Raw genomic sequence first — 26090 nt, 5'->3', positions numbered from 1 at the left:
TGCATCACCACTCATATGGTCATGATGGATTTGAACACGACCTGGAATGGAACCAGCATACCGACGCTCGTTGCGTGCACGACGCCTACGATGTTGGTACGTCGCAATACAACAAACCGTGTCAAGACAGAGGCTACAACGACCAGGGCTCAGCACGGCGTCAGGACGACAATGATGGCGCCAGGACTCTTTGCCGCCCATGCCGTCCATCGTAACGAACACGATCAGAGACAACCATATGACCAAGACGCATACGGACAACATAGTTTCACCAGGGTAAAACACTTGGTTTTACCACAACATAGTAGCTCCTTCTCGAGGAAGCTACATGCGATCGACCCCTACCTTAACCTATAAAAGGAGAGGTCGATCATAAGACGGGGAGGGACACTAAGAAAAGGAGGATCAGACGGAGGGACTCACGACCAACACAGACAACACACAAGAAGAACATACGAACGAGAGGACCATCGAGGCCGGAATGAACCATCGCCACGTTCAAAAGAACTCTTCCTTCCTCTTTTCACCTTTTGACTCGTAACCCCTACCGCGAGTATTAAGTAACAAATGTGTCTATAGCGCAGATGCCAAAGATTAAATATAGAGATGTTCGGTCCCAAATAGTATAGACCTTGTGTCTACATAGTACAGCATCAGAAGTACATACAAAATTATTTGTTGGAGCGGAATTTCGAAACAGCGACATTACCCGTCTTCACAGACGAGTTTCGTTACCAGCGAATCGTTCCTCTGCTGTAACGTACGGCCGCTATCACACAAGATCAAACCACGGCCGACTCCACACGTCAGCCAGCTACGGCAATATCCACGCACGTTTGGGTCCCGGCGTCTACGGCACCAGTGCGCCACGCCATGCGACGGCAACCGCTTGTTTGGGTCGATTCTGTTCTCTGCCACTATCCGTCCGACCGACTTGCTCAGCGGTCAGCACCCACGCCCACGGATCACCGTGTGTGACAACTCAGAAACCCAGAAGAATGAAGAATCCCAGCAAGCCCCATCCGGGAAATATTTATGTTATCCCCACGTGACGGCCGGCCCTCGACCCCACGGCGCCCGCTCCCTCGTACTCGTTCTCGTCAACCCGCCGCAGGGACATGAAAGACGACGACGACGACGGCGGCGCTGGCTCTGGCGCGCGCGGCCGCGTGCTCGAGTCGGAGCACGGCCTCCCCACGCGAGGGCCGGCCCACGATCCCACGGCGCCCGTCCCCTTGTCCTCATCCTCGTCAACCCAACGCAGGGACCGGCCGGCCCACGACCCCACGGCGCCCGCCCCCTCGTCCTCATCCTCGTCAATCCGCCGCAGGGACATGAAAGACGACGACGACGGCGGCGCTGGCTCTGGCGCGTGCGGCCGCGTGCTCGAGTGGGAGCACGGCCTCCCCACGGCGGAGGAGCTGACGCCGGTCTCGCACCCGCTCATCCCTCCGGCGCTCGCTGCCGCGTTCGGCATTGACGTCCCGCGCACCGCCTTCCCCTCATCCGCCTTCGACTCCCCTGCCCTCGCGCGCAAGCCCCCCAATACTCGCCTGTCCTTGGGCTGCTACGGCGAGGACGATGATGAGAAGGAGGAAGAGGGGAAGAGCGAGGTCGCCGCCTACACAACCGGCGCGTGCGGAGGCGGGAAGAGCGAGGACGCCGCATCCGCATCCGGCGCGTGCAGAGGCGGGAGGGCTGAGAAGAAGGCGAGGATAGCGTGGACGCCGGAGCTGCACAACCGGTTCGTCGCGGCGGTGGAGCACCTCGGCGACAAGGGCGCCGTGCCCAAGGCCATCGTGCGCCTGATGAACGTCGAGGGCCTCACCCGCGAAAACGTCGCCAGCCACCTCCAGAAGTACCGCATCTACCTCAAGCAACAAGCGCGCAGCCCCGCAGGGCCGCAGCCTCCTCCGGCATACAGTCCCTCCGACTCCAGGCCCCAACAACCCTCTGACACCTCCACCCGGAGCACCTGCGACATCGAGAAGCTGGAACGCGACAAAGAAGTAAGTGCTATGTTTTTCAGTTTTGAATGTTTACGTACCAAAATAAACTGAAGCCGGTCGAAAAGTATCTGGATCCATTTCAAAATGTGAAACGATATTCTACTTCTAGTCGTTGTCCAAGCCAACCTGTTCTGAGACATTCAAGTGCACATGTGCAGACATCTAGATATGGACCACACTTTCTTCTCAAATTTACCAAGCCGTGGCCCGTGGTTTCTGTTTGATTTGCATTGGCTGTTCGGAGATACAAGCAGTATCCTGTTGCCCTTTGCTTAGATTACTTTGTAGTACCCAATCCTGTTCGGCGATTTATGGGTAGTTTGGTAATCTAAAGCTAACGCACATGTCAACATTCTACATTAGGTTATTTGAGCGCTAACCTTTTTGTTCGTCATAGATGAACCGTCATTCTCAAATCAAAAGTTTATCAGTTAGATTGCAGAAATTACTAGTACCAGTTATTAGGAATGAATCTCGTGGTGGGCAGATAGTGGAGGCAACTTTTATGCCCGTGCTGCAAACTTGCCTCAGAGAGTTGATTAGTTATTTCGATTCTTTCGGAACTTGTGTTGCCTTAATATAAGATAGAAGATACTGATATTTTGTTTATCCGATGCTGATTTGTTGGGTACTTGTGTGTATTATTGGTACTAGTACCAGGGTAACAGGGACCAGTTTTCCAAGAAAGGGACTAGTTCTCCAACTTCCCGTAGTTTTCTGATTTTTGGATTTCTTATTAATTCTGCAGTTTTGGGCTTTGGTTGCAAACTAGAGCACTCTTGTGTGGAGCAAGGGTTTCCATCTTTAGAGGTGCTCTGCTGTGCTGCGATCTTACTTCGATATTAGAATTAACATAGTGCGTGCTTTCATAGGATTAAATAGCATTTTAGGCAGTGGCTTTCTGATATCGTTGCTTGCACTACTGACAACGAGACTACATGAACCCCTTTAGTTCAGCAATGCCCACTTTCTTTCTGGAAGAGGGGTGTAGCAACTAGCAATGCCCCCCACATTTTTGGAGCCAGCCAAGGAAAACGGCTATCGGCTACCCTTACAATTTTCCACTGGTGATGGCATGTCTTTTTTGAAACTAACATATATGGTGACTTATTTTCTTTGCCTTGATTTTATATATGGCAACTGCTTAGCTCCAGGCTGTGGGATTCTGAGAAACAGCTCGTGGAAACTAGCACGCCATGTTCAGTTAGCCCGTAGAGGAATTGTTCACAGTGGAGCGAGTGAAGTAAATAAATGAGTAAATGGGGATGTTGCCGAAATCACTGGAGCATCGACCGGTAGACCTATAACTGAAAGACTCGTTATAAAACAAAACGACTGAAAGACTAAGGTCTTATGGGGGTTTCTAGAGATTTTGTTATCTGAATGTGAAAGTTAAGTTGTGTGATTCGAGCATTGAAAATTCTCCATCACGTCTTACAGAATGACAGTAGTGTGCATGTATCCTAATACAGCACCATAATGCTATTTTCTTGTTAAATCCGTAAATACGAGAGGGTCCTCGTAGCATATAAATTGCAAACCACTGAGGCAGTTGTTGGGGTGTGCCTTTGCCGAAGATCAAATTTCAGTTGTCTTTTGATTTGTTTCAAGAGTTGATCTTCGTCACATTTATCTCTGCAGGCTAGAAAAGACAAATGATAGCTTTAGCATTAAAGCTTACCCGAAGCACCTCGTGACATCTAAAGCGGATGACAAGAAAACTGAGGAGGAGGGTTCAAGTGACGTGTTCGACAAGCCTTCAAGAAGAAAAGACACAAGACAGCAACGCCGTCAACAACCTCGATATATCTGTGTATAGGATTTGAGAACTTAAATGTAGTTCCGTACGAAGTTGTTCGTCGCGTTGCCTATGCATGGGGACGACCTTTTTACTGTTCCCAGGTGCACTCACACTTGGATCGCTCAGCATTTGAAGTTGTAAAGAATACGTACTTTCGAACCACATTCAAACATTACGAAGGTATCTTTGTAAAGAGAACGGGAAAAAAATATGTGAATCAGGTAGCAGTTAGCTTTCATGTGCGTCAGTTGGCACGATGCGCGGCAAAGCGTGGCTTACCCTACGCTCGCCGCTCGGGGAGGCGGCAGCGAAACGCGATAGGGCAACTGCTGAGCTAAGCTGCACCACGTCCACGTTAGCTTCCGGCCATTCTCTTTAGTCCCCAGTGACCTCTATTCATCGAGGGTTCAACCAGAGCGGGGCGCCGCCGTCCGCAGATGATGAACGAGCGCTAGTCCACCCTGGCCGAAGCCTGGCGCCGCGCGGCGAGTCGTCAGCCGCCGCTGTGTGGATCCCCCGGTCAGTAGCCAACTTTCAGCCAGCATCACGGGAAAGCTAGATCGAGCCCTCACATAATGTATGGATCTACAAAACACAGCTAGTCAGCTAGGCATGTTTGAATTCTGAATGAAACAGTGAAGTTGAACGTCAGAAACCAGCTGTCCAGCATGACTCTGCAAGCAAAAATGAGTGAGAGCCTTGGTTCATCGGATCTAGCTGACTGGCCCTCGTCTCCCCCAAAGCCTCAAGGGCTCGTTTAGTTAGAAGGGGACTGAAGAAGAAATTGAGAATATCTTTCTCAATCCCCTTCTAACTAAACAAGCCTTAAAGGACCGTATGGTTCTCTTCTTAACTTAACATGGTCCAAATGTCCAATCCTATGTTTTTGGTTGTTTGTTTCACTAGATGCCACCTAACTACATCAGCTGTTCGGTTGGTTGCACACTTGCACTACCATATATTGCATAGAAATAAAACATGAATGAGAAGTTTTATCATAATATTTGTTTTGCCTATATATATTAGTTATTTTTTATGACAAAAAAGTCTCTGTCTGCTTTAGAGAACATACCAATACACCTTAGAATATGCTAACCATTTTCTGATAGAATCATTAACATGATAATACTTGTATCGCACGAACCTAGCTCTGGATAAACGGATTTCAGCTCGTCGCCTCCTTTTGCATACGGAGGGACAGACTATGCCCCTGTTTGGTTGGGATTCTGGGCGGATTCTGGCCGCCAGAAGCTGAAGCCGCGACCAAACGCCTAGCTTCTGGGCCAGCTTTTGACGGCCGCGCTTCCCACAGAAGCCGCCCGCGTACAGGAAACGAAAAGTCGTCCGACCCACGCGTCCTCTGGAAGCCGGGCTATTCGCGATAGGGTTTCACCGCGCCCGCGCCTGAGCTCTCTCCCTCGACCGCCGCCGCCGCCTCCTCCGCCGCATCGGGTCGGGGACCTCGACCACACTCCCCTCTGCTCATCCGCCGCATTCGTCGTCGTCTTCTCAGGTACGCGGTTCATTTCCTCCATTCCGTTCTGTATCCGTTCGTCGTCCTCCCCCGGCTGCCTCGTTTCGAAAAGCTCCCTCACCGTTGACGTCGCCAGGGTTTTGCCCGCGCCGCCGCAAGTTCGTCCGCAAGGTTGGACTCCTCCCGTATCCCAACTCCTCGGCTTCGCAGGTACATTCGTAACTTCCATTTCTACCCTGTCTCCTCCCCCATGTGCTGTTACGGATTCGGTCATCCCCCATGTACTGATTAGGGTTTAGGTTGCATCGACGTCCGTGGATAATACTTCCCCCTGTAATCAAGACAATTTCTCAACTGCTTACTAACGATTATCCTGTGACATTTGATGTTCAGATTTCGGGGAGTAAGCGGTTTTTCCCTGTTGCATCAGAAGCTCCACTCCTACGAAGGTGATGTTCACATCAATTTCTTGTCCCTTTTACTGCTTTACATGGTGTGTATGTATTCCAAGATCGAGTTGCAAATATGTTCACGTTTTTGGGTAATCCATTCACAGTGTGTTAGTACTTTTATTAGTACACACGTTCGTAGTAAATTGTGGTACTTGTACCCTACTTTTTTAGTAGCCGAGGCACAGGACATGTGTCACACCCGGTTTTAGAAGGCAAACCGAATGCGAACCATGTATGTGCCAGGATCAGCAATTCACGTACACAACAGTTACATAACATGGACATCATCACACAGTGCTCAAATAGTATTAAAAGGGAAATAATAGTCGATTACATCATGTGTCTGAGACATCCATATAGTCTTTACAATAAATCAAAGTGCGAAAACGAAACGTAGATAACCGCGGCCTTCACAGGCAGCCGACTGGGGGTTGCCGCTAACCCACGCCTAGAACTCGTCGTAGTCTTGGAACTCCTGGAAGTCTCCTTCCACGGCTTCATCCTCGCCTGAGCAGTGGTTGCAATGCTGACAACCTGGGGGATGGGGGGGTTTGGTGTGTAGAGCAAGGGTGAGTACACTTCAACATACTCAGCAAGTATCCTGTTTGGCTGTAGTGGACTAGCTTTATGTGGGGATAAGTCAAGCAGTTGCTTTTAGTTGGTCAGATTATTATTTACTAATAGAAAGCCAGGTTTTAGCATTAACCCAAGTTATTAGCCCGATGTACCCTTTCCAAACGGAAAGAATACCACTTACCAGCACCATAGTCATAACCAAAACCATCAGTCTCATTGTCACCTGTAAACCAAAATGTCTCTGATCAAGTACCACTAATCACTGGAGCTCCCTTGGCCGCTCATAACCGCGAGCACGGCTGATATATCAGTTTTCAAACACTCTGCAGAGGTTGTGCACTTTACCCACAAGCCGTGATTCCCATTCTGCCCGGAGATCATGACTCTCTATTGATCACTACCAAGGTGACCTAGCAGGCATCACTACGTAGCCTTTACAAAGATTCCCCGGGGCTGTAGCCGCCCGTTAGGTTTCCTAAATGCACCGCACTCCTCCCCAAGGGGCGAACCCAAACTTGGCAGAGCGAGCCGCATACACCGAGCCCCATTGACGGCACAACGGCTAAGCGAACTACACCCCTGATCCTCTAATTATTCAGCTAAGGGCGTCCCACTCCACCCTCATGGTTGCACTGTTTTCCCGGGCGGTCATCCATAGAACAGGTCCTTACGAAGAGGCACTCGAGAAACCGCTCGAGCCCCCTTAAAGGCCACAAGTACAACATCATAATAAGAGAAGGGAAAACAGCGTATCATAGATAATCTCATCATGTTCATTGATTATAGTTGAGCAATAGCATAAAGCTAAACAATAATAATCCAACCCAAATAGGTGAACAAGGATATGGATAACAAAGCTAGAGAATGAATAGGACAGAGATAGGTCAAGGGACACTTGCCTCCACCAACCGACTGCTGCTCAGGGACTTCTCCTGCGAGTTCCTCGGGCTCTTCAACCGGATCGTTCTCTATGCGGTTGCAAACATACATACATCCATCCATTCAAATTAGGAAATAAATAGTACACCATACAAGAGAACAAATAAAGTAAATATGCATAGAATATCACATACGATAATGAATTTACCTTGGTTAGAAAGAAATGAGGGAAGGTCTCGCAGGGGTTAAGGCTTATGCTCGAGGTGCACTACGGGTAAACGAATAACTAGACGTCACGTGCTCTAGTTCCAATTGGTTATAACAAAAGAATTAGCTACATGCATTAATGTAAACGTGACCACTTTTAGTAGATTAACATTGAATGAGTTAGACGATTAGCTATACCAATTAACTAACGTAACCAATTTCCAAATTGAGACTCCTATCTTATTAATATGAACAACGGGATTAGCGCGCATAGGACACGGGGGGGGGGTAGACGGGGCGTTTGGGGGTAGACGGGGACACGACAGGTCGTGCCAAGGCACGCGCACTACGCGAGCACGCGCGCGAGGCCGCACGCACACGCCACGAACTAGCCGTGCGCACGTCGGGGCCGTGCGCTAGCCGAGCTCAAAGCCGCGCGCCATGGGCACGCTGGGCCGAGCTCGAGGCCACGTAGGGGCCGACACGACGCGAGCAAGGCACGGCGGGGCGAGCGGGCAAGCACGGACGGGGCGAGGACACGGCCGGCCACCACGCCGGGGCGGGGACGGCGCGGCCGAGCCGGGCACGGGGGCGGGCAGCCAAGCCGGGACGGGGCTCGCCAGGGCGAGGCGACGCGGGGGCGGGCTCGCCAGAGGGGGCGGGCGCGGGGCCGGCGCGGACGCGCCCGGGCGTGGAAGGGGCGGGGCCGGCGCGGGACGGGCTCGCCGGAGCGGCTGAGCCAGGCGGCCGAGCGCGGGCGGCCGGAGAGCGGCGCGCCGGGGCCGGGCGGGGAACGCCAGGGGGCGGCCGAGCCGGGGCAGCCGGAGCGCGGGCTCGCCAGAGCGAGGCGCGCCGGGGCCGAGGGCGGCTGAGGCCGGGGCGGCCGGGCGCGGGGCCGAGCGGGGCTCACGCGGGGGCGGGGGACGCCGGGCGGGCGAGGCCGGGGTCGGGGCCGAGCCGAGCTCGCCGGAGGCGATCGAGCTCGCCGGGGCCGAGCGGGTGCGCCCATGGAGCGGGGGAGGGCGCCGACGGGAGGGAAGGAGGAGGGAGGGGGAGGAGAGGAGCGAGGAGGGGGGGAGAAGCCTCACCGGAGGGGGAGGACGGCGCGGCGGCGGCGCCGGGGAGGGGCAGCGGCGGCGCTAGGGCAGGGAGAGGGCGGCGGCGGTTAGGGTTAGGGAGAGGGAGAGAGAGAGAGGGGATGACGGGCGGGGCCCGCGGGGAGGGGATTTTTGGAATAAAAGAAAAGGGGAGGGGCGGTTGGGCCGGCTGGGCCCAAAGGGGGGAAGGGGGGCGCGCGGCTGGGCCACCAGGACGGCCCACGGCGGGGGAGGGGCGGCTGGGCCGCCGCGGGGCCCACGTGGGAGGGGAGGGGGGGCGGCTGGGCCGCTTGGGCCAAGGGGAAGGGGCGGCTGGGCCAAAAGGGGAGAAGGGGGGAGAGAGAAAAAGAAAAGGCTTTTCTTTTTCTAATTTCCACATTTTCTTATATGCCTAATTCTCCACTTCACTCAACCACAAACAAAAGAGTGCATAATCCGGCATGATGCAACAAACAAAAAAGTTCTAGGTTTTGCTTACACAAGATGTCGAGCTAATTCTCGCTTTCACTTTTAGAAAAGATCAAGGCTTAGCGAGAAGAAAAGGGAAAAAGGAAAGAGTAACGCCTGAATTTGGTGAGAGAAAAGAAGAAGAAAAATTCTACCCCCAAATTCAGGGCGTTACAAACCTATCCCCCATTAAAAGAATATCGCCCTCGAGATTCAGGGTTGGCTAGCAAAGAGCTCAGGGTATTTGGCCATCAGATCATCTTCACGCTCCCAGGTTGCTTCTTCCTCTGAATGGTGATTCCATCTGACTTTGCACATTCTGATGGTCTTTCTTCGGGTGACTCTGTCTGCAACCTCAAGGATTTGCACCGGCTTCTCAACGTAGGTCAAGTCCTCCTGGACTTCAAGACCTTCCACTAGCAACTGCTCTTCTGGTACACGCAAGCACTTCTTCAACTGAGACACATGAAAGACATCATGCACCGCAGAAAAATTCTCTGGCAGACTGAGCTGATAGGCCACTTCTCCACGCCTTGAGAGAATTTGGTACGGACCAATGTAGCGGGGTGCTAGCTTGCCTTTGACTCCGAACCTTCTGACTCCTCTGATTGGTGACACTTTCAGATAGACAAAGTCTCCGACTTCGAAACTCAGATCTCTTCTTCGGTGTCTGTATAACTTCGCTGTCTTGACTGCGCTATCTTCAGATTCTCTCGGACCATCTTGATGTTCTCTTCAGCTTCAAGTAGAATGTCTGGCCCAAACACCTGCTTTTCTCCAGGCTGATCCCATTGCAACGGAGTTCTACAACTCCTTCCATAGAGCGCCTGAAATGGTGACATCTTCAAACTGGCCTGATAACTGTTGTTATAGGAAAACTCTGCATAAGGCAATCTCTTATCCCATCCGGACTGATCTTGCAACGCACAAGCTCTCAACATGTCTTCAATAATTTGATTGGTCCTTTCAGTCTGACCATCTGTCTGTGGATGATAAGCTGAACTGAAATTCAGATGTGTGCCCAAGGCCTCATGCAACTGCTACCAGAAATGAGAGGTGAACTGCGTTCCTCTGTCTGACACTATCTTCTTTGGCACACCATGAAGACAAACGATCCGAGACATATACAACTCTGCCAATACTGCACTGCTGTAGTTGGTCTTGACAGGTATGAAGTGGGTCGACTTGGTCAAACGGTCCACTACTACCCAAATGGAATCGTTTGGGTAGTCATGAGCTTGATACATCTTCTCACTGCCAGGGCGATTTCCCTCTTCATTCCATACCACCAGAATTTCTTCTTCAGATCTTGATACATCTTCTCACTGCCAGGGTGAATCGAATAGGCTGTCTCATGAGCTTCCTTGAGGATCAACTCCCGAATGGATTGGACATTGGGAACACACAAGCGGTCTTTGAACCATATCACACCTTCTGCATCTTCCCGAAAATCTTTGCCTCTGCCATCTAGAATCAGTCGCCGAATCTCACTGATCTTCTCATCATTCTTCTGCGCTTCTTTGATTTCCCGCTCCAAGGTAGGTTCCAACTCAACCGTGACTCCTCGCGAATTGTTCAGAAATCCGAGACTTAACCTGTCAAACTCCTTGGCCAACTCATAAGGCATCGGACGAGCGACCATTAGATTGACTTGACTCTTCCTGCTCAAAGCATATGCCACTACATTTGCTTTGCCTGGATGGTAATGGATCTCCAACTCATAGTCTTTGATCAGCTCTAACCATCTTCGTTGCCTCATATTCAACTCTGACTGAGTGAATATGTACTTCAGACTCTTGTGGTCTGTGTAAACATCGCATTTCTGTCCATACAGATAGTGCCTCCATGTCTTCAGTGCGTGAACCACTGCTGCTAACTCTAGGTCATGGATTGGGTAATTCTGCTCATGAACCTTCAGCTGTCGGGACGAGTAAGCCACAACTCTTCCCTCTTGCATCAACACGCATCCCAAACCGGTGTAACAAGCATCACAATACACCGAGAAGGGCTTGTGCACATCGGGCAAGACTAGGACATGCGCTGTTGTCAACTTCTCTTTCAGCGCTTCAAAAGCCTCTTGACATTTCTGGGTCCACTTGAACTCAACTTTGTTGCCTAGCAACGCTGTCATTGGTTTCACAATCTTCGAAAACCCTTCAATGAATCACCGATAATATCCGGCCATTCCAATGAAACTCTTGATTCCTTGAGCATCTGTTGGCGCTTTCGAGTTCAGAATGTCTGCCACTTTCTTCGGATCCACAGTCAATCCTTCTCTGTTGATTATGTGACCCAAGAACAGGACTTCACTGATCCAGAATTCACACTTGCTCAACTTTGCGTACAACTGGTGCTCTCACAATCTCTGCAATACCATCCTCAAATGACTTGCATGCTCTTCTCCGCTATGAGAATAAATCAGAATGTCATCAATGAATACCACCACAAACTTGTCAAGGTAATCCATGAATACACTGTTCATCAAGTTCATGAAGAACACTGGTGCATTGGTCAAGCCAAAAGACATCACTGTGAACTCATACAACCCATACTTGGTAATGAATGCCGTCTTCGGAATGTCCGAAGGTCGGATCCTGAGCTGATGATAACTTGACCTCAGATCAATCTTGGAGAACATACTGGCTCCTCTCAACTGGTCGAACAGATCTTCTATTCTGGGCAAAGGGTACTTGTTCTTGATCGTGACCTCATTCAAAGCTCGATAATCGATACACATCCTTTTGGTTCCATCTTTCTTTTCCACAAACAGGACAGGGGCGGCCCAAGGCGAGGTGCTTGGCCGGATGTAACCTTTCTCTGACAGCTCATCAATCTGCTCCTTAAGTTCAACCAACTCTAGTCCGGATATTCGGTAAGCTCTCTTAAAGATAGGGGCGGTTCCAGGAAGAAGCTCTATGGCAAATTCAACTTTCCGCTCTAGTGGCATACCTGGTAAGTCCTTTGGAAACACGTCCGGAAACTCAGACACAACCTTGATACTCTCAATCGGGTTTGCTTCACTGCTATCAACAGCCATCTGATAACAACTTCCTTTCTTCGGCTCAGGCGGGACTAACTCGGTCACCACTTCCTCTCCTAGTGGGGACACCAACTTGATTGTCCTTTTATCACAACTGATAACTGCCTGATACTTATCTAGCCAATTCATCCCTAGGATGACATCTATTCCCTGAGTACCCATTACTATGAGGTTAGCGGGAAACGCTATCCCCCTTATTTCCACACTTACATTCAAACATATGCTATCAGCTCGAATTCTACCACCGGCTGAGTCAATTTGAATGGGGGTTGACATGGTAGTAATTGGAAGATTATGTGCTTTTACCCATGATGCAGTAATGAGAGAATGTGTTGCTCCAGTATCAAATAACACCTCCGCAATATGGGAGTCGACTGGGAACATACCTACTATCATGCCGGGGGCTTCCTGAACTGCTTCAGCCTCCAAGTGATTCAGTCTCCCATGATTGTAGCACGGCTGAGAGCGGTTGCCTGCTCCAGGCTGAGACACATTCTGCTTTGCTGGGGCATTGGGGCCTGACTGCTGCTGGGCTGCCTTCTTCGGACATTGCATCACCCAGTGGCCTTGCTCTCCACAGTGGAAACATGCTCTATTTCCAACCTGAGCTGGTGCTGCCTGATTGTTCTGCTGGTTTACTGGGGTAGGAAGACGAGGTGTCTGCTGATTCTGCCTCTAAAATTGGCCTCCTGACTGATTGATCTAACGGTTCTGATACTGGTGTTGAGGATACTGCCTTTGGAACTGCTGACGCTACTGAGGTGGACGCTGGTTCTGCCTGAACTGCTGAGGTTGATTGCCTGAGAAACGAGGACGACTGCTGCTTCCAGGCTGGGTCCACTGATCTTGCGCTTACGATCTTCCATCTCCTTACGCTTCCTCTCTGTCATGATTGCCCTGTCAATCAGGTGCTGGAATGTCAGGAAGGTATGATTCATCAGCTGATAGTGCAGAGGGTCAACCAAGCCTCTCAAGAAACGGTATTGTCGCTTGGCGTCAGTGTTGACATCTTCAGGAGCATAGTGAGACAACTGCAGAAACTTGTCCCGGTACTCAATGACAGACAATGGCCCTTGCTTGAGAGCTAGGAACTCCTCCTTCTTCACTGTCATCAGACCTGCAGGAACATGGTACTAACGAAAGCTTCCTCTGAACTCTTCCCAGGTGATGGTGTCGGGGTGGGCATGGGTGGCGAGGTAAGACTCCCACCATGACTGAGCTGCTCCTCTCAACAGACGATGACCATACAGGACTTTCTCTCTGTCATCGCACTGAGCGGTATGTAACTCCCGCTCCACAATGTGTAGCCAATCTTCAGCATCCATGGGGTCAGAAGAGTGAGCAAATGTTGGGGGATGACCTCTCATGAATTCAGCACGCTTGTCTCTAGGCACCTGAGGCATCTGAGGTTGAGGTGGGGCATGCTGCTGCTGCTGCTGAATGGCGGCCAGAGTCTGACCGATGGCTTGAACTGCCTGAGTCTGCATCAGAAACATCTCCTCGATCGACATCGGGGGCGGGGGCGGCAGGTGCTGCTGCTGGGGTACCTCATCCTGCTGAGCGGCTCGCTCCTGCTGAGCACGCCTTCCTCCTCTGCGCCTGTTCTCTGACATCTGCAGAATGCAACCACACATCAGAACTGACCTGGCAAATCTTGCAGCATAAGAAAAGAGTATAGAATTTTTCAACAACACTGAACAGATGAGCATCTTCACTGATCTCCAACACAGACCACACAGCTTCTCAGATAAAGAGGAAAGTGGAATAAAAGGTTTCCCAACTATATAGCTAACTCCATTAACATATAACAGGTAAACCATAATGCAGGGGATACCCACACTCTGGTGACATTCATTACAAAGATCCAAACCAAACATAGTTCATCATGACGAACATAAATGCACAGGATATAGCAAACTACCGTGTCTAATTAAGACTAACTAAGACCGAGACTAACGCTAAGACTGTGGCTTATACGTATATATTTTGTATTAATTACAAGATCCAACTCTAACGATCTATGGTTCTAGATTTATCTTGGTCTTGCAGTCGGGATTGCCATAAGACTGGCGTCCACGCCGAGGTGAGCGGTACGGGTGCTGAGTCCCGACGGGAGCGGGGGAACCATCATCCAGGTGACGACGTTCCGCGTGCTCAGCCCGCAGTAGGGCGATCTCAGCACGAGCCCTACTAAGCTCATCTAATGCATGGTCCAGCTCCGTGTTTAGCACGGCGGCTAGGTTGACTGTGCTGCTCAACCTAGGATTGTCCTCACCGACAGGTGAAACAATCACGCCTCCTGTGCTGCCAGATGGACGGCGGGGGTAATACTTCAGGTCGAGACCGTCAGCTACCCCACCGAGCACCGAGCAGTAGTGTGAAAGTGCACGCCGTGCGGCATCTTGCATGGCCATCTCAGCTGAGTCCCGCTCAGAGATAGAATAGTGCTCTGAGCAGGCCTCCGCACCCTGGAGACTGTTCTCCGGACGGCGCACCAAGCAGGTCGCCTCCCAGCGGTCCGGGTAGACCCCGCGACTATGCTGGTAGACCACACAGCGATACTCGATGGACCAAGTACACCGGTCAAGTGCCCGACGTAGCAGGGTGTCGAGCGCATCGTGGAAGTGACACCCGCGAGCAGCGTCGCGAGTGACGGGTCGAGCAACCCATCCTTCCGGCTCGTGGTCAGCAGGGAAGTCGGTGTCGTGGCTCGAGCTGTCGTCGCCACCTCCGTCGTCTGGGTCTCCTCCAACAGCTACTCCAGAGGCTGGGGCGCCTAGTGGTGGTGCAGGGGGCGCCTCCAGGGGAAGCACGGGGGAGCAGCTCCTCACGGACTCTATCTCCTGCTGGAGCGAGAAAGAAGAGCCCTGCTGCTCCTATCGTCGACGTTCCTGCTCCTCATGCAGGCGGTGGTGCAGCCTCTCCAAGTTGCTGGACTGTCCGGCCACGGGACGGCGAAGCGGACCCTCAGCAAGGCGGGAGGGTAAGAAGGGGATGACGGACTTTCGTGCAGTGTGTCTAAGACGAGCCATCTACAAAAGACACCACAAGCAAAAGAGTGAGAACTGAATTAATATGACCAGCAAATAATGAACCATAAGTAAATGAAGGATTAGAATAAAACACAATTTTCAGCAAGGTATAATATATAGTAGAACATAGGTTTGGTCGGTATGACAAACTTTTGAAGGGATATCAAAGTCAAGGCAGGGACAGAGGTCTATAGTCCTTAGAACGACCATTCTACTCTAGGTTAGCGGTCCTACAGTCAGCACGGCTTTGATACCAGCTTATGTCACACCCGGTTTTAGAAGGCAAACCGAATGCGAACCATGTACGTGCCAGGATCAGCAATTCACGTACACAGCATATACATAACATGGACATCATCACACAGTGCTCAAATAGTATTAAAAGGGAAATAATAGTCGATTACATCATGTGTCTGAGACATCCACATAGTCTTTACAATAAATCAAAGTGCGAAAACGAAACGTAGATAACCGCGGCCTTCACAGGTAGCCGACTGGGGGTTGCCGCTAACCCACGCCTAGAACTCGTCGTAGTCTTGGAACTCCTGGAAGTCTCCTTCCATGGCTTCATCCTCGCCTGAGCAGTGGTTGCAATGCTGACAACCTGGGGGATGGGGGGGTTTGGTGTGTAGAGCAAGGGTGAGTACACTTCAACATACTCAGCAAGTATCCTGTTTGGCTGTAGTGGACTAGCTTTATGTGGGGATAAGTCAAGCAGTTGCTTTTAGTTGGTCAGATTATTATTTACTAATAGAAAGCCAGGTTTTAGCATTAACCCAAGTTATTAGCCCGATGTACCCTTTCCAAACGGAAAGAATACCACTTACCAGCACCATAGTCATAACCAAAACCATCAGTCTCATCGCCACCTGTAAACCAAAATGTCTCTGATCAAGTACCACTAATCACTAGAGCTACCTTGGCCGCTCATAACCGCGAGCACGACTGATATATCAGTTTTCAAACACTCTGCAGAGGTTGTGCACTTTACCCACAAGCCGTGATTCCCATTCTGCCCGGAGAGCATGACTCTCCATTGATCACTACCAAGGTGACCCAGCAGGGCATCACTACGTAGCCTTTACAAAGATTCCCCGGGGTTGTAGCCGCTAGTTAGGTTTCCTAAATGCACTGCAGTCCTCCCCAAGGGGCAAACCCAAACTTGGCAGAGCGAGCCGCATACACCGAGCCCCATTGACGGCACAACGGCTAAGCGAACTACACCCCGGATCCTCTAATTATTCAGCTAAGGGCGTCCCACTCCACCCTCATGGTTGCACTGTTTTCCCGGGCGGTCATCCATAGAACAGGTCCTTACGGAGAAGCACTCGAGAAACCGCTCGAGCCCCCTTAAAGGCCACAAGTACAATATCATAATAAGAGAAGGGAAAACAGCGTATCATAGATAATCTCATCATGTTCATTGATTATAGTTGAGCAATAGCATAAAGCTAAACAATAATAATCCAACCCAAATAGGTGAACAAGGATATGGATAACAAAGCTAGTCAATCCCTAGGCATAAATGTGTAATGCGGGAGGTGAATTAAAGAATGAATAGGACAGAGATAGGTCAAGGGACACTTGCCTCCACCAACCGACTGCTGCTCAGGGACTTCTCCTGTGAGTTCCTCGGGTTCTTCAACCGGATCGTTCTCTATGCGGTTGCAAACATACATACATCCATCCATTCAAATTAGGAAACAAACAGTACACCATACAAGAGAACAAATAAAGTAAATATGCATAGAATATCACATACGATAATGAATTTACCTTGGTTAGAAAGAAACGAGGGAAGGTCTCGCAGGGGTTAAGGCTTATGCTCGAGGTGCACTACGGGTAAACGAATAACTAGACGTCACGTGCTCTAGTTCCAATTGGTTCTAACAAAAGAATTAGCTACATGCACTAATGTAAACGTGACCACTTTTAGTAGATTAACATTGAATGAGTTAGACGATTAGCTATACCAATTAACTAATGTAACCAATTTCTAAATTGAGACTCCTATCTTATTAATATGAACAACGGGATTAGCGCGCATAGGACACGGGGGGGGTAGACGGGGCGTCTGGGGGTAGACGGGGACACGACGGGTCGCGCCAAGGCACGCGCACTACGCGAGCACGCGCGCGAGGCCGCACGCACACGCCATGAACTAGCAGTGCGCACGTCGGGGCTGTGCGCTAGCCGAGCTCAAAGCCGCGCGCCATGGGCACGCTGGGCCGAGCTCGAGGCCACGCAGGGGCCGACACGACGCGAGCAAGGCACAGCGGGGCGAGCGAGCAAGCACGGACGGGGCGAGGACACGACCGGCCACCACGCCGGGGCGGGGACGGCGCGGCCGAGCCGGGGCGAGGTGACGCGGGGGCGGGCTCGCCGGAGGGGGCGGGCGCGGGGCCGGCACAGACGCGGCCGGGCGCGGCGGGGCCGGGGCGCGGCAGGGTCGGGGCCGGCGCGGGACGGGCTCGCCGGAGCGGTCGAGCCGGGCGGCCGAGCGCGGCGGGGCGGGGCACGGGCGGCCGGGGCGCGGGCGGCAGGAGGGCGGCGCGCCGGGGCCGGGCGGGGAACGCCAGGGGGCGGCCGAGCCGAGGCAGCCGGAGCGCGGGCTCGCCGGAGCGAGGCGCGTCGGGGCCGGGGGCGGCCGAGGCCGGGGCGGCCGGGCGCGAGGCCGAGCGGGGCTCACGCGGGGGCGGGGGACGCCGGGCGGGCGAGGCCGGGGTCGGGGCCGAGCCGAGCTCGCCGGAGTCGGGGCCGAGCGGGTGCGCCCATGGCGCGGGGGAGGGCGCCGACGGGAGGGAAGGAGGAGGGAGGGGGAGGAGAGGAGGGAGGAGGGGGGGAGAAGCCTCACCGGAGGGGGAGGACGGCGCGGCGGCGGCGCCGGGGAGGGGCGGCGGCGGCGCTAGGGCAGGGAGAGGGTAGCGGCGGTTAGGGTTAGGGAGAGGGAGAGAGAGAGGATGACGGGCGGGGCCCGCGGGGAGGGGATTTTTGGAATAAAAGAAAAGGGGAGGGGGCGGTTGGGCCGGCTGGGCCCAAAGGGGGGAAGGGGGGCGCGCGGCTGGCCGCCAGGATGGCCCACGGCGGGGGAGGGGCGGCTGGGCCACCGTGGGGCCCACGCGGGAGGGGAGGGGGCGGCTGGGCCGCTTGGGCCAAGGGGAAGGGACGGCTGGGCCAAAAGGGGAGAAGGGGGGAGAGAGAAAAAGAAAAGGCTTTTCTTTTTCTAATTTCCACATTTTCTTATATGCCTAATTCTCCACTTCACTCAACCACAAACAAAAGAGTGCATAATCCGGCATGATGCAACAAACAAAAAAGTTCTAGGTTTTGCTTACACAAGATGTCGAGCTAATTCTCGCTTTCACTTTTAGAAAAGATCAAGGCTTAGCGAGAAGAAAAGGGAAAAAGGAAAGAGTAACGCCTGAATTTGTTGAGAGAAAAGAAGAAAAAAAATTCTACCCCCAAATTCAGGGCATTACAACATGTCACTACGCCAAATTTTTGTAGATAGTCCCCATGTCTGGTATACTAACGACCTAATAAATCCACATCAGATGGATTCAGCAGACTCCATAGCCGACAATGCAATTGGAAGGATGCAAGAGATTGCGGACAAGATTTTTTCTGTAGCGAGGGAAACAATCCGTCCTGGACGCGGGTTGACCTCATTTGACGCTACCAAACTTCGTGTAGCATTGGAGGACATAGCCTGCATGCTGGAGCAAGACTCTCTGGTGTTGCAAGAGAATTTGGACATCGTGAACAACGTAAACAACCCGGGTGATAGCAGCTACGAACCTTCAACCTTGTCCTCACCACCACCTGCTGACGACGACCTTACTCCAGACTGGGACTTTGCGGAGCACTTCGAAAACTTCTGGGGTCTTGAATATGACTCCGATCAGATGCCTTCGTTTAGTGACAATGAGGTTTAAGTTAGAACATGGTGAACCTTCGAGTCAGGTGTTAGGGTAACAGGGATAGATCAGCCTTTTGCTTATTGCTTAGTTGTAAAGTGTTCCCTGTGCTTTTGTGTCCAGCAACACATGAATTCCTTAAGTCTATATATGTAATTATGGCAAACCGAATGTGACTCCTTATGGTACTACCTTATGTTATTATGGTCCCTTACGTGTTCATTTTGTTTTCTTAGTAAGTGCACTTCAATATGTATTTTCAATCGTGTACACTTGTTTTGCACTAGATGGACAAGTCTGGCAAAGTCATTGCAAAGTGGGATAGTAGAGCAACAAAAATTTACACAGAAATTTGTGTAGAAGAGGTCAATGCACGGAACAGGCCACAACAATTTCTAAATGCCGAAGGGTATGCTAACCTCATAAGGAAGTTTAAGGAACGCACTGGTCGCACTTACACCAGGGATCAAATGAAGAATAGGTGGGACTCCTTAAAGAGAATGTTCATCCAGTGGAAAACTCTTAATGAAAGGGCTACAGGTCTTGGTCGAGACCCTCATACTGGTTCAATCAGTGCTCCGGATGAGTGGTGGGCTAAGCAAAATGAAGTAAGTAGACTTTATTTTTTATTTTTTAGATAACAATAGTAATGGCCATCTGAAAGTAGGAAATACCATGTTGCTGCAGGCAATGCCAGGGTGTATTATGTTCAAAACAGCACCCCTTGAGAATGAGGACGAGCTAAAGGTTATGTTTGGACCCATAGTTTGCACAAATGAAACAACCCTTGTTCCGGGCGTCGAGGATGCAAATTCATCATCTGATGATCATGTCGAAGCCAATTTAGGTGGGGGTGAAAACAGCACACCTGACCCATGCTCAAATGCGACTGGGAAGCGTAAGGTGCGGCGTGATTCTCCTAAACCTAAGAAGAAAAAAGATACGAGGGAAGAGTACATGAAACGCCTAGTGGAGGCTTTTGAATCGCGTTCCATGACCACTAACAAGTCCATCACCTCTGCTGAGACCGACCCTATTCGTGCTGAGGTTGCTGCTCAGTTGCAACAAGTGATCGAAGATGGTTCACCAGAAGGCAGCGACCTACATTTCTTTGCCACTCATTTGTTGATGGAGAAAAAGTATAGAGATGTATTTGCAACACTGAAGACCAAAGAAGGAAGGAACGCTTGGCTGCGCCGTGCTTTCGAGATGAATGTTAAGTCCAGTTAGATGGTGGTCGTCCGACAACAGAGCCTGGTGGTCCAAACTATGTTGCTGTTCATGTTATAGTCGTGTTGCAGTTGTGTCACTATTATGAGTCTTGTCGTGTTGCAGTCGTGTTACAAAATAAACATGTCATACGCATATTTTTCCCCTTCGAACAATTTTCCAATTATTCGAGTTGAACATGTATTTCAATAATCAGAGTTGTATGTTTGTGAACAATGTCAATCTGTGAACTTTCTTTCAGCTATGATACATGAATATGTGTCTTATGTACTGTGCTTATTCAAGAAATGTGGCTGTTGTTTGTGTGCATGCAGATGTGTGACCCTGCTGCACACACATATGATGATGACAGGGATGACAGGGATGGACAATTGCTTGTCGCCCTATATGTTGTAGACATTTGGGGGAGGTCTTCCAGTGGGGTTTCTAGAAGAACGATGGTTGAAACAGGTATTCAATGGGTTGAGCGAACTTTGGAGAATAGTAACGACTGCTTTGACATGTTTCGCATGCGGCGGACTGTTTTTAGACGATTGCATGATACGTTGGTGGAAAGTTATGGTCTGGTTCCAAGCCGTGGTGTCAGTACTACGGAAGCTCTAGGTATTTTCTTGTGGGCATGTGGGGGTCCACAATCATTTAGGCAGATAAGGAATAAGTTTGGTCACTCCTTGGAAACTATTAGTCGCAAGTTTAGTGAAGTCCTTAATGCACTATATACACTACAGGAAACGCATAAATTTTCGTGGGTCGTGTTATTTTCGTCGGCCGGCCCACGAAAATACGGATGTTATTTTCGTCGGCCTCGTGACCGACGAAAATGTGGCGTATTTTCGTGGGCCGGGGTATATTTTCGTGGGCAGGCCCACGAAAATACGGAAGTTATTTTCGTGGGCAGGCCCACGAAAATACGGAAGTTATTTTCGTGGGCCTCTGGACCGACGAAAATGTGGCGTATTTTCGTCGGCCTCACTGGGGCCGACGAAAATAGTGGCCCTAAATCGTCTATCACGGCCTGCCGCACTCGCTCGTTCGTCCCAATCCCGCCGCGCCGCACTCAGCCCGGCCTTCTCGCTCGTGTCTGGCGCACTCAGCCACAGCTAGCCTACCACCCGACCACCCACCGCCGCCGCCGCCAGCCTGCTCCCAACCACAAGTCCAGGATCCATCTCGGCCTGCTCCATCTCCGGATCCCATCGCCTGGCGGCTCGGTTCAATCTGGTACGTTCCCTTCCGGTCATCTGGTCTTGTTAGTCACTGAAGGAGATCCAAAAAATTTTCCTTGCATCTCGTAATAAGCTTTGCTGGCGAAGTTTGCAAGACCATCGATGCATGGAGCAATTTTGATTCATTCATAAAATGGATTCGGATCGTCTGACTGTCACTCCCAAACCACATAAATAAATTGCAGGATTACAAGATGCCAAGAGGCAATAGCTTCGGCATCACCAGACTCGCACTCTTTTAACTCCTCATGTATAAAAATAGGGGGGAAAGTTGCAGGGCCAACTAGAAATTGCTCAATTCAACATCTAAACTGCTTCTAGTATGCCATGCACCCACTGGACTGGAATAAGCTCAGCCTTAAAATTGTCTCAGTGCTCTTCTATCTTCTTCAGATCCTTCATATTTGTCGTGTCCACACTGGAAAATAAACGAGCAATTTAGATTTAGGACAGATAATGGACCGCTTCCATTATCAAATATGCATCTGTGAATAAACTAAGGAGAGTTTATCGTTCTCGATGCCTGACAGTGACCCCCCACGAGCACATTCCTATCTGATTTGCTGTACTGGTTTCCTTCAGCTTCCAAATTTGGCTAAATAAAATAGCAAGTAACTAAATCTAGCAACTTCAGCTACTTTTTCTTTACATGTAGTAAACATAACCTGCTTGAGTGCTTGTACAAATGAATAGAGAAATAGCAAAATACATACCTGTGATCAATAACCAAAGGTTACACATGCATATTATGCAGGTATCCTATCGATCACTAAGCACTAAGCACTAAGTAGGCATCACCGATCAGCTTGAATTTCTATGCATATCCTCACAAACTTAATTAACTTTATTATCTCAAAAACACATGTTTCCAATTTTTATTCACACTCCAGAATCACAATTTCGCCTCCCCCAAATAATTAGTACTATTCCAGCTTGGATCTCCTTCAGTGACTTTTACTTTAGACATTATCATCAATTTTCTTATCTTCATACCAACAAAACTTTATCGGAAGGTTGCTATTAGCATTCAATTCTTATTTTCTTAACCCACGTGTGTTGGACAAAAGGTTGCTATTAGCATTCAATTCCTTTGGACAGAGTTTATGCCAATTTTGTCTGATGGAGGGAAAGGGCAGTCTACCTGCAAATAAAAGAGTTCAAGTGTCAAATGAGACCCACACCACCCAGAGACTATATTTGACCCATTGAGCCATCATAAATACATATGTAAAAAGCAATACTTGTCACTGCATTTTAGAGTCAAAACACTAATGAGAAGGAAAATATCACCAGCCAAAAACTTTTATGTGGACATCACCAATATTATTAAAGAACAAAAATGATTTATAAGGTATTAAATATGCTACCAAAATATAGTCCCATTGGTAATATCAGTGAACAAATCAGATTAAGTCCCTAGACTTTTTTACTTTCAAATGTTTGTCATAGTTTTTAATCTTAAAGACTGATATTTTCAATGATGTGTGGTTGACAGTACTAAATAAAAATTGGAAACACCCACCCACCAAAGATGGTATGAATTGTTTGCTAATGCAAAAGTACAAACATGATTGCTAATTTGTTTACCTGGCATAGATATGACCTAGATGAGTAGATTATATTTTCATGTCCAGCAGTTATGTGGTTTGCTTCTATGGCTAGTGGCTAGCTGGTATCCCCCCAACAAGTACGGCGAACCTTATTTACTTTCAATAAAAACAGAATTATCCCATGATAAAGAGCTAGATGTTCATCATAAGATGGTGTGGAACTACAGGGGCCGTTTTCAATAGGTGTGTTTCTAATAACATGTTTTGGGACTCAAAATCATGGAATAAATATACACACAGGATAGGTGTCCAGCCAAGAGGGTAGACAAGAACTTACAGCAACTACAATTGGAATAAGCATTATCTTTGATTCGCCATTAACATCCAATAGTTGGGCTGCATGACAGCAGGAGCCAATTAGTCTTGTATGGCACAATAGTCAGCAGGCTCATAAAACTAGTAAGCAAATGAAACAAATGAGTGAATGACCTATACTAAAATCCACTTTATAAATCCAGCACATAAGTAGTGTTGTGCAGATAGAATTGTCGAAATTACTAAACTAATAGCTCTTCAAGTTTAAATTGAGATTAAAATTAGCCCAGATAGCACTGGTGTAAAATATTACAAAGACTAACAAACATACATCAAGGACTAATGGCAGCAAATTAACTCCAGAAACTAGCTGAAAACGAAGTGCACTTACGCTCAGTGCTTCCAAACAGATAAACTGTTTTACCATGAAGCTCGCCGCCTTCTTCTAAGGCTTTCTGTTCACCAATAACAACCACATTCATTATGAAGGTGGAACTAAGTACTCAAAAGCAAAATGGATTAAAAGATTAACTTCAATCGCCATACCTCTAAATTTTCAAAGCTCCAGTTGAACTCCTTTATCTTATCAATGTTTTCCCACTGCAGATGATATTGCGAGGTATATAAGTTGTTAGGACAAAACTGTGAGCTATGTCCAAATGTGGGTCACTAACATACACACTACTACAAATGAAAGAAGGGAGGGATGGGAACAAACCTCAGTACCGACAGGAAAAGCAGATAACCATAGATCCTCCTGAACATAGCAACAAATCATTAGTCAAAAACTCAAAATGCACGTAAAGTAAATAGCAACATCATCATGCAGAGCAGTCAAACACAATCTAAATTGCTATTGTAAATTTCCAAAAAACAAACCTGTTCTTTCCAAGCCAACATGTAAAACAATCAGCCAACTAAGTAATATGATTGGTGCATTCATATGAGTAAACAAACAGTTAAACTACTCAGCCCTAAAACTTTTGTAATATGATTGTTGCATTTTCTTTTGTAATATGAGTGTTGTGCTCGTTTTGTAGTCATGAGAGTGTTTAGAGGCATTTTACTCCCAAGTTCCTGTAGAACCAAGTCTTTCCCACTTTATAAAACTTGTTCTCATTACTAAGTTCTTCAACTTAGCTATAGCAACTTTAGTCCAAAACCACTTGCATTAATAACAAATGAGCTCCAAAGTAGACATCATTCACTGATTTCAGGTTTCAGCCACTGAACCAAATTCAGTTACAGAAATGCCTAGCAGCTGATCTTTGGGGGCATTTTTCTCCACTTTTTATGTGGGAACAAGCCAAAGTCACTTAAAGAAACTTGTTCACCATCATATAGGCTTCAAGTCAAAGTCACTTAAAGTCACTTTTTATGTGGGAACAAGCCAAAGTCACTTTTTATGTTGAAAGTCATTAATTTATATTAGTCATCTTGTCGTGTTGTGATTAGTTTAACTGTTGTTTGCTTTAATTCAAATTCATATTTGTCTCCGAGTTATTTTTTAATGTTTAGAGTTTAGTTTTAATCGTTAACCGTAGCGAACCGTATGTGTCACCCGTTCGGGAACGGCGAACGTCACATTGGCTTGTGAGGTTTGCCGTTCCGGAATTGTCCACGGAATTGTCCACGTATTTTGGGCATAGGTACGGCGCCGATGGACACCTTGGTACCGCACGTCGCATGGTAAGTATATAAATCAAACTTGTATGTTACATCTATGAAAATTCTATGGTTTAACTCTTCTTTTTCATGCAGGAAGCTGAAAGTGGAGTTGCTCCAAGTTTTATGGAGGTTTACGTCCGTGGTCACCGTGGCCCTGATCCGGCTAACCCTGATGTGCTATGCAGCGAGGCGGCAAGGGAGAAAATGGTAAACAAGTTTGTATTTACGAATTAAATTGCATATTTTGTGTCTAACTCCAACTCTAACTTTCTTTGCAGAATGCATATGGGGAGGAAATGACTCAACGCCATGGGCCTGACTTCGACTGGATGCATTCAGACTTAGATGTCTCGGCGTTGTACCACAGTGGTGGGGGTAGAAAGCATGGCAGGTGAGGTGTTTGTGTTTGATTCGACGATTTCATTAACAAGAATGTGTCCACTTAATGGCTCAACTATGTGTATCATGCAGGTTTGCCTTTGGCACCGGCGTTGTGGATTATAACAGGACAATAGGTCAAGGGAAGGCATCGTCTTCGGGAGGGAGTTCTCGCTCCTCCAGGTCTGCTCGAGAGGCTCAGCTGGAGGAGGAGACTCGGGCAGCACAGGAGCAGGCTCGAGCAGCACAGGAGCAGGCTCGAGCAGCGCAGGAGCAGGTTGGGCAGCTGACGCAATATATGGCTTCTTATTTTCAGGTAATTCGTCTATCTCATCACGTGTCGTCATTGAATTCAAAGTATAATGTTGCGATTCTAACGTTGCATCCATTTGCAGGAAATGACTACTAGACTCGGCCCTGATATGAACTTGCCCGCTTTTCGCCCTCCCCAGGTAACACTATCTGAACACTTCAATTCCATAGCAACTCTTTTTTATTATCAAAAATGGCTCGCAGACACAAGGATGGGGACAGTGGCCAGGACAAGCTCCAGCGTCGCAGCCACCCGGGACCGGTGTTGGGTGGACGCAGGCACCTCCAGGCACTTGGACGCCTCCACCACCCCAAGGATCGCAGCCAGTCCGGGGATGGGTGCCACCGGTCTTCCAGCCACCGGTGGGCTCTCAGCCATTTCAAGCGTGGATGGCACCGCCACCGACGGGGTGGGTGCCACCACCTCTGGGGTGGTCAGCACAACAGTACCCGTGGATGCATGCAGGATCACAGGTGACG

At 49.4% G+C, this 26090-nt stretch overlaps 3 protein-coding genes across 3 annotated transcripts; 2 read left to right on the top strand and 1 right to left on the bottom strand.

Moving 5' to 3' along the window:
• Nucleotides 1–755: 755 nt before the first annotated feature.
• On the top strand, nt 756–4046 carry LOC103651023 (transcription factor PCL1). The gene is made up of 2 exons (XM_008676613.3): nt 756–2009; nt 3651–4046. Exons 1-2 carry the CDS (start codon nt 1119–1121, stop codon nt 3666–3668), a joined length of 909 nt encoding a protein of 302 aa, XP_008674835.1. The 5' UTR covers nt 756–1118; the 3' UTR covers nt 3669–4046.
• Nucleotides 4047–19199: 15153 nt separating this feature from the next.
• LOC109945163 (L10-interacting MYB domain-containing protein-like) lies at nt 19200–20161 on the top strand. The gene is made up of 2 exons (XM_020550980.1): nt 19200–19539; nt 19619–20161. The coding sequence occupies exons 1-2, from the start codon at nt 19219–19221 to the stop codon at nt 20159–20161; spliced, it is 864 nt and encodes a 287-aa protein (XP_020406569.1). The 5' UTR covers nt 19200–19218.
• A 1584-nt stretch (nt 20162–21745) lies between these two features.
• LOC111591192 (protein HEAT INTOLERANT 4-like) lies at nt 21746–24076 on the bottom strand. The gene is made up of 5 exons (XM_023302133.2): nt 23971–24076; nt 23799–23852; nt 23644–23707; nt 23275–23333; nt 21746–21805 (listed from the first exon to the last, which is right to left on the bottom strand). The coding sequence occupies exons 1-5, from the start codon at nt 24028–24030 to the stop codon at nt 21746–21748; spliced, it is 297 nt and encodes a 98-aa protein (XP_023157901.2). The 5' UTR covers nt 24031–24076.
• Between the last annotated feature and the right edge of the window lie 2014 nt (nt 24077–26090).

Source organism: Zea mays, chromosome 3, assembly GCF_902167145.1.
Source record: "Zea mays cultivar B73 chromosome 3, Zm-B73-REFERENCE-NAM-5.0, whole genome shotgun sequence".
NCBI lineage: Eukaryota > Viridiplantae > Streptophyta > Magnoliopsida > Poales > Poaceae > Zea > Zea mays.
Note: the sequence above shows the minus strand (reverse complement) of the source record. Positions and strands in the feature narration are given on the sequence as shown.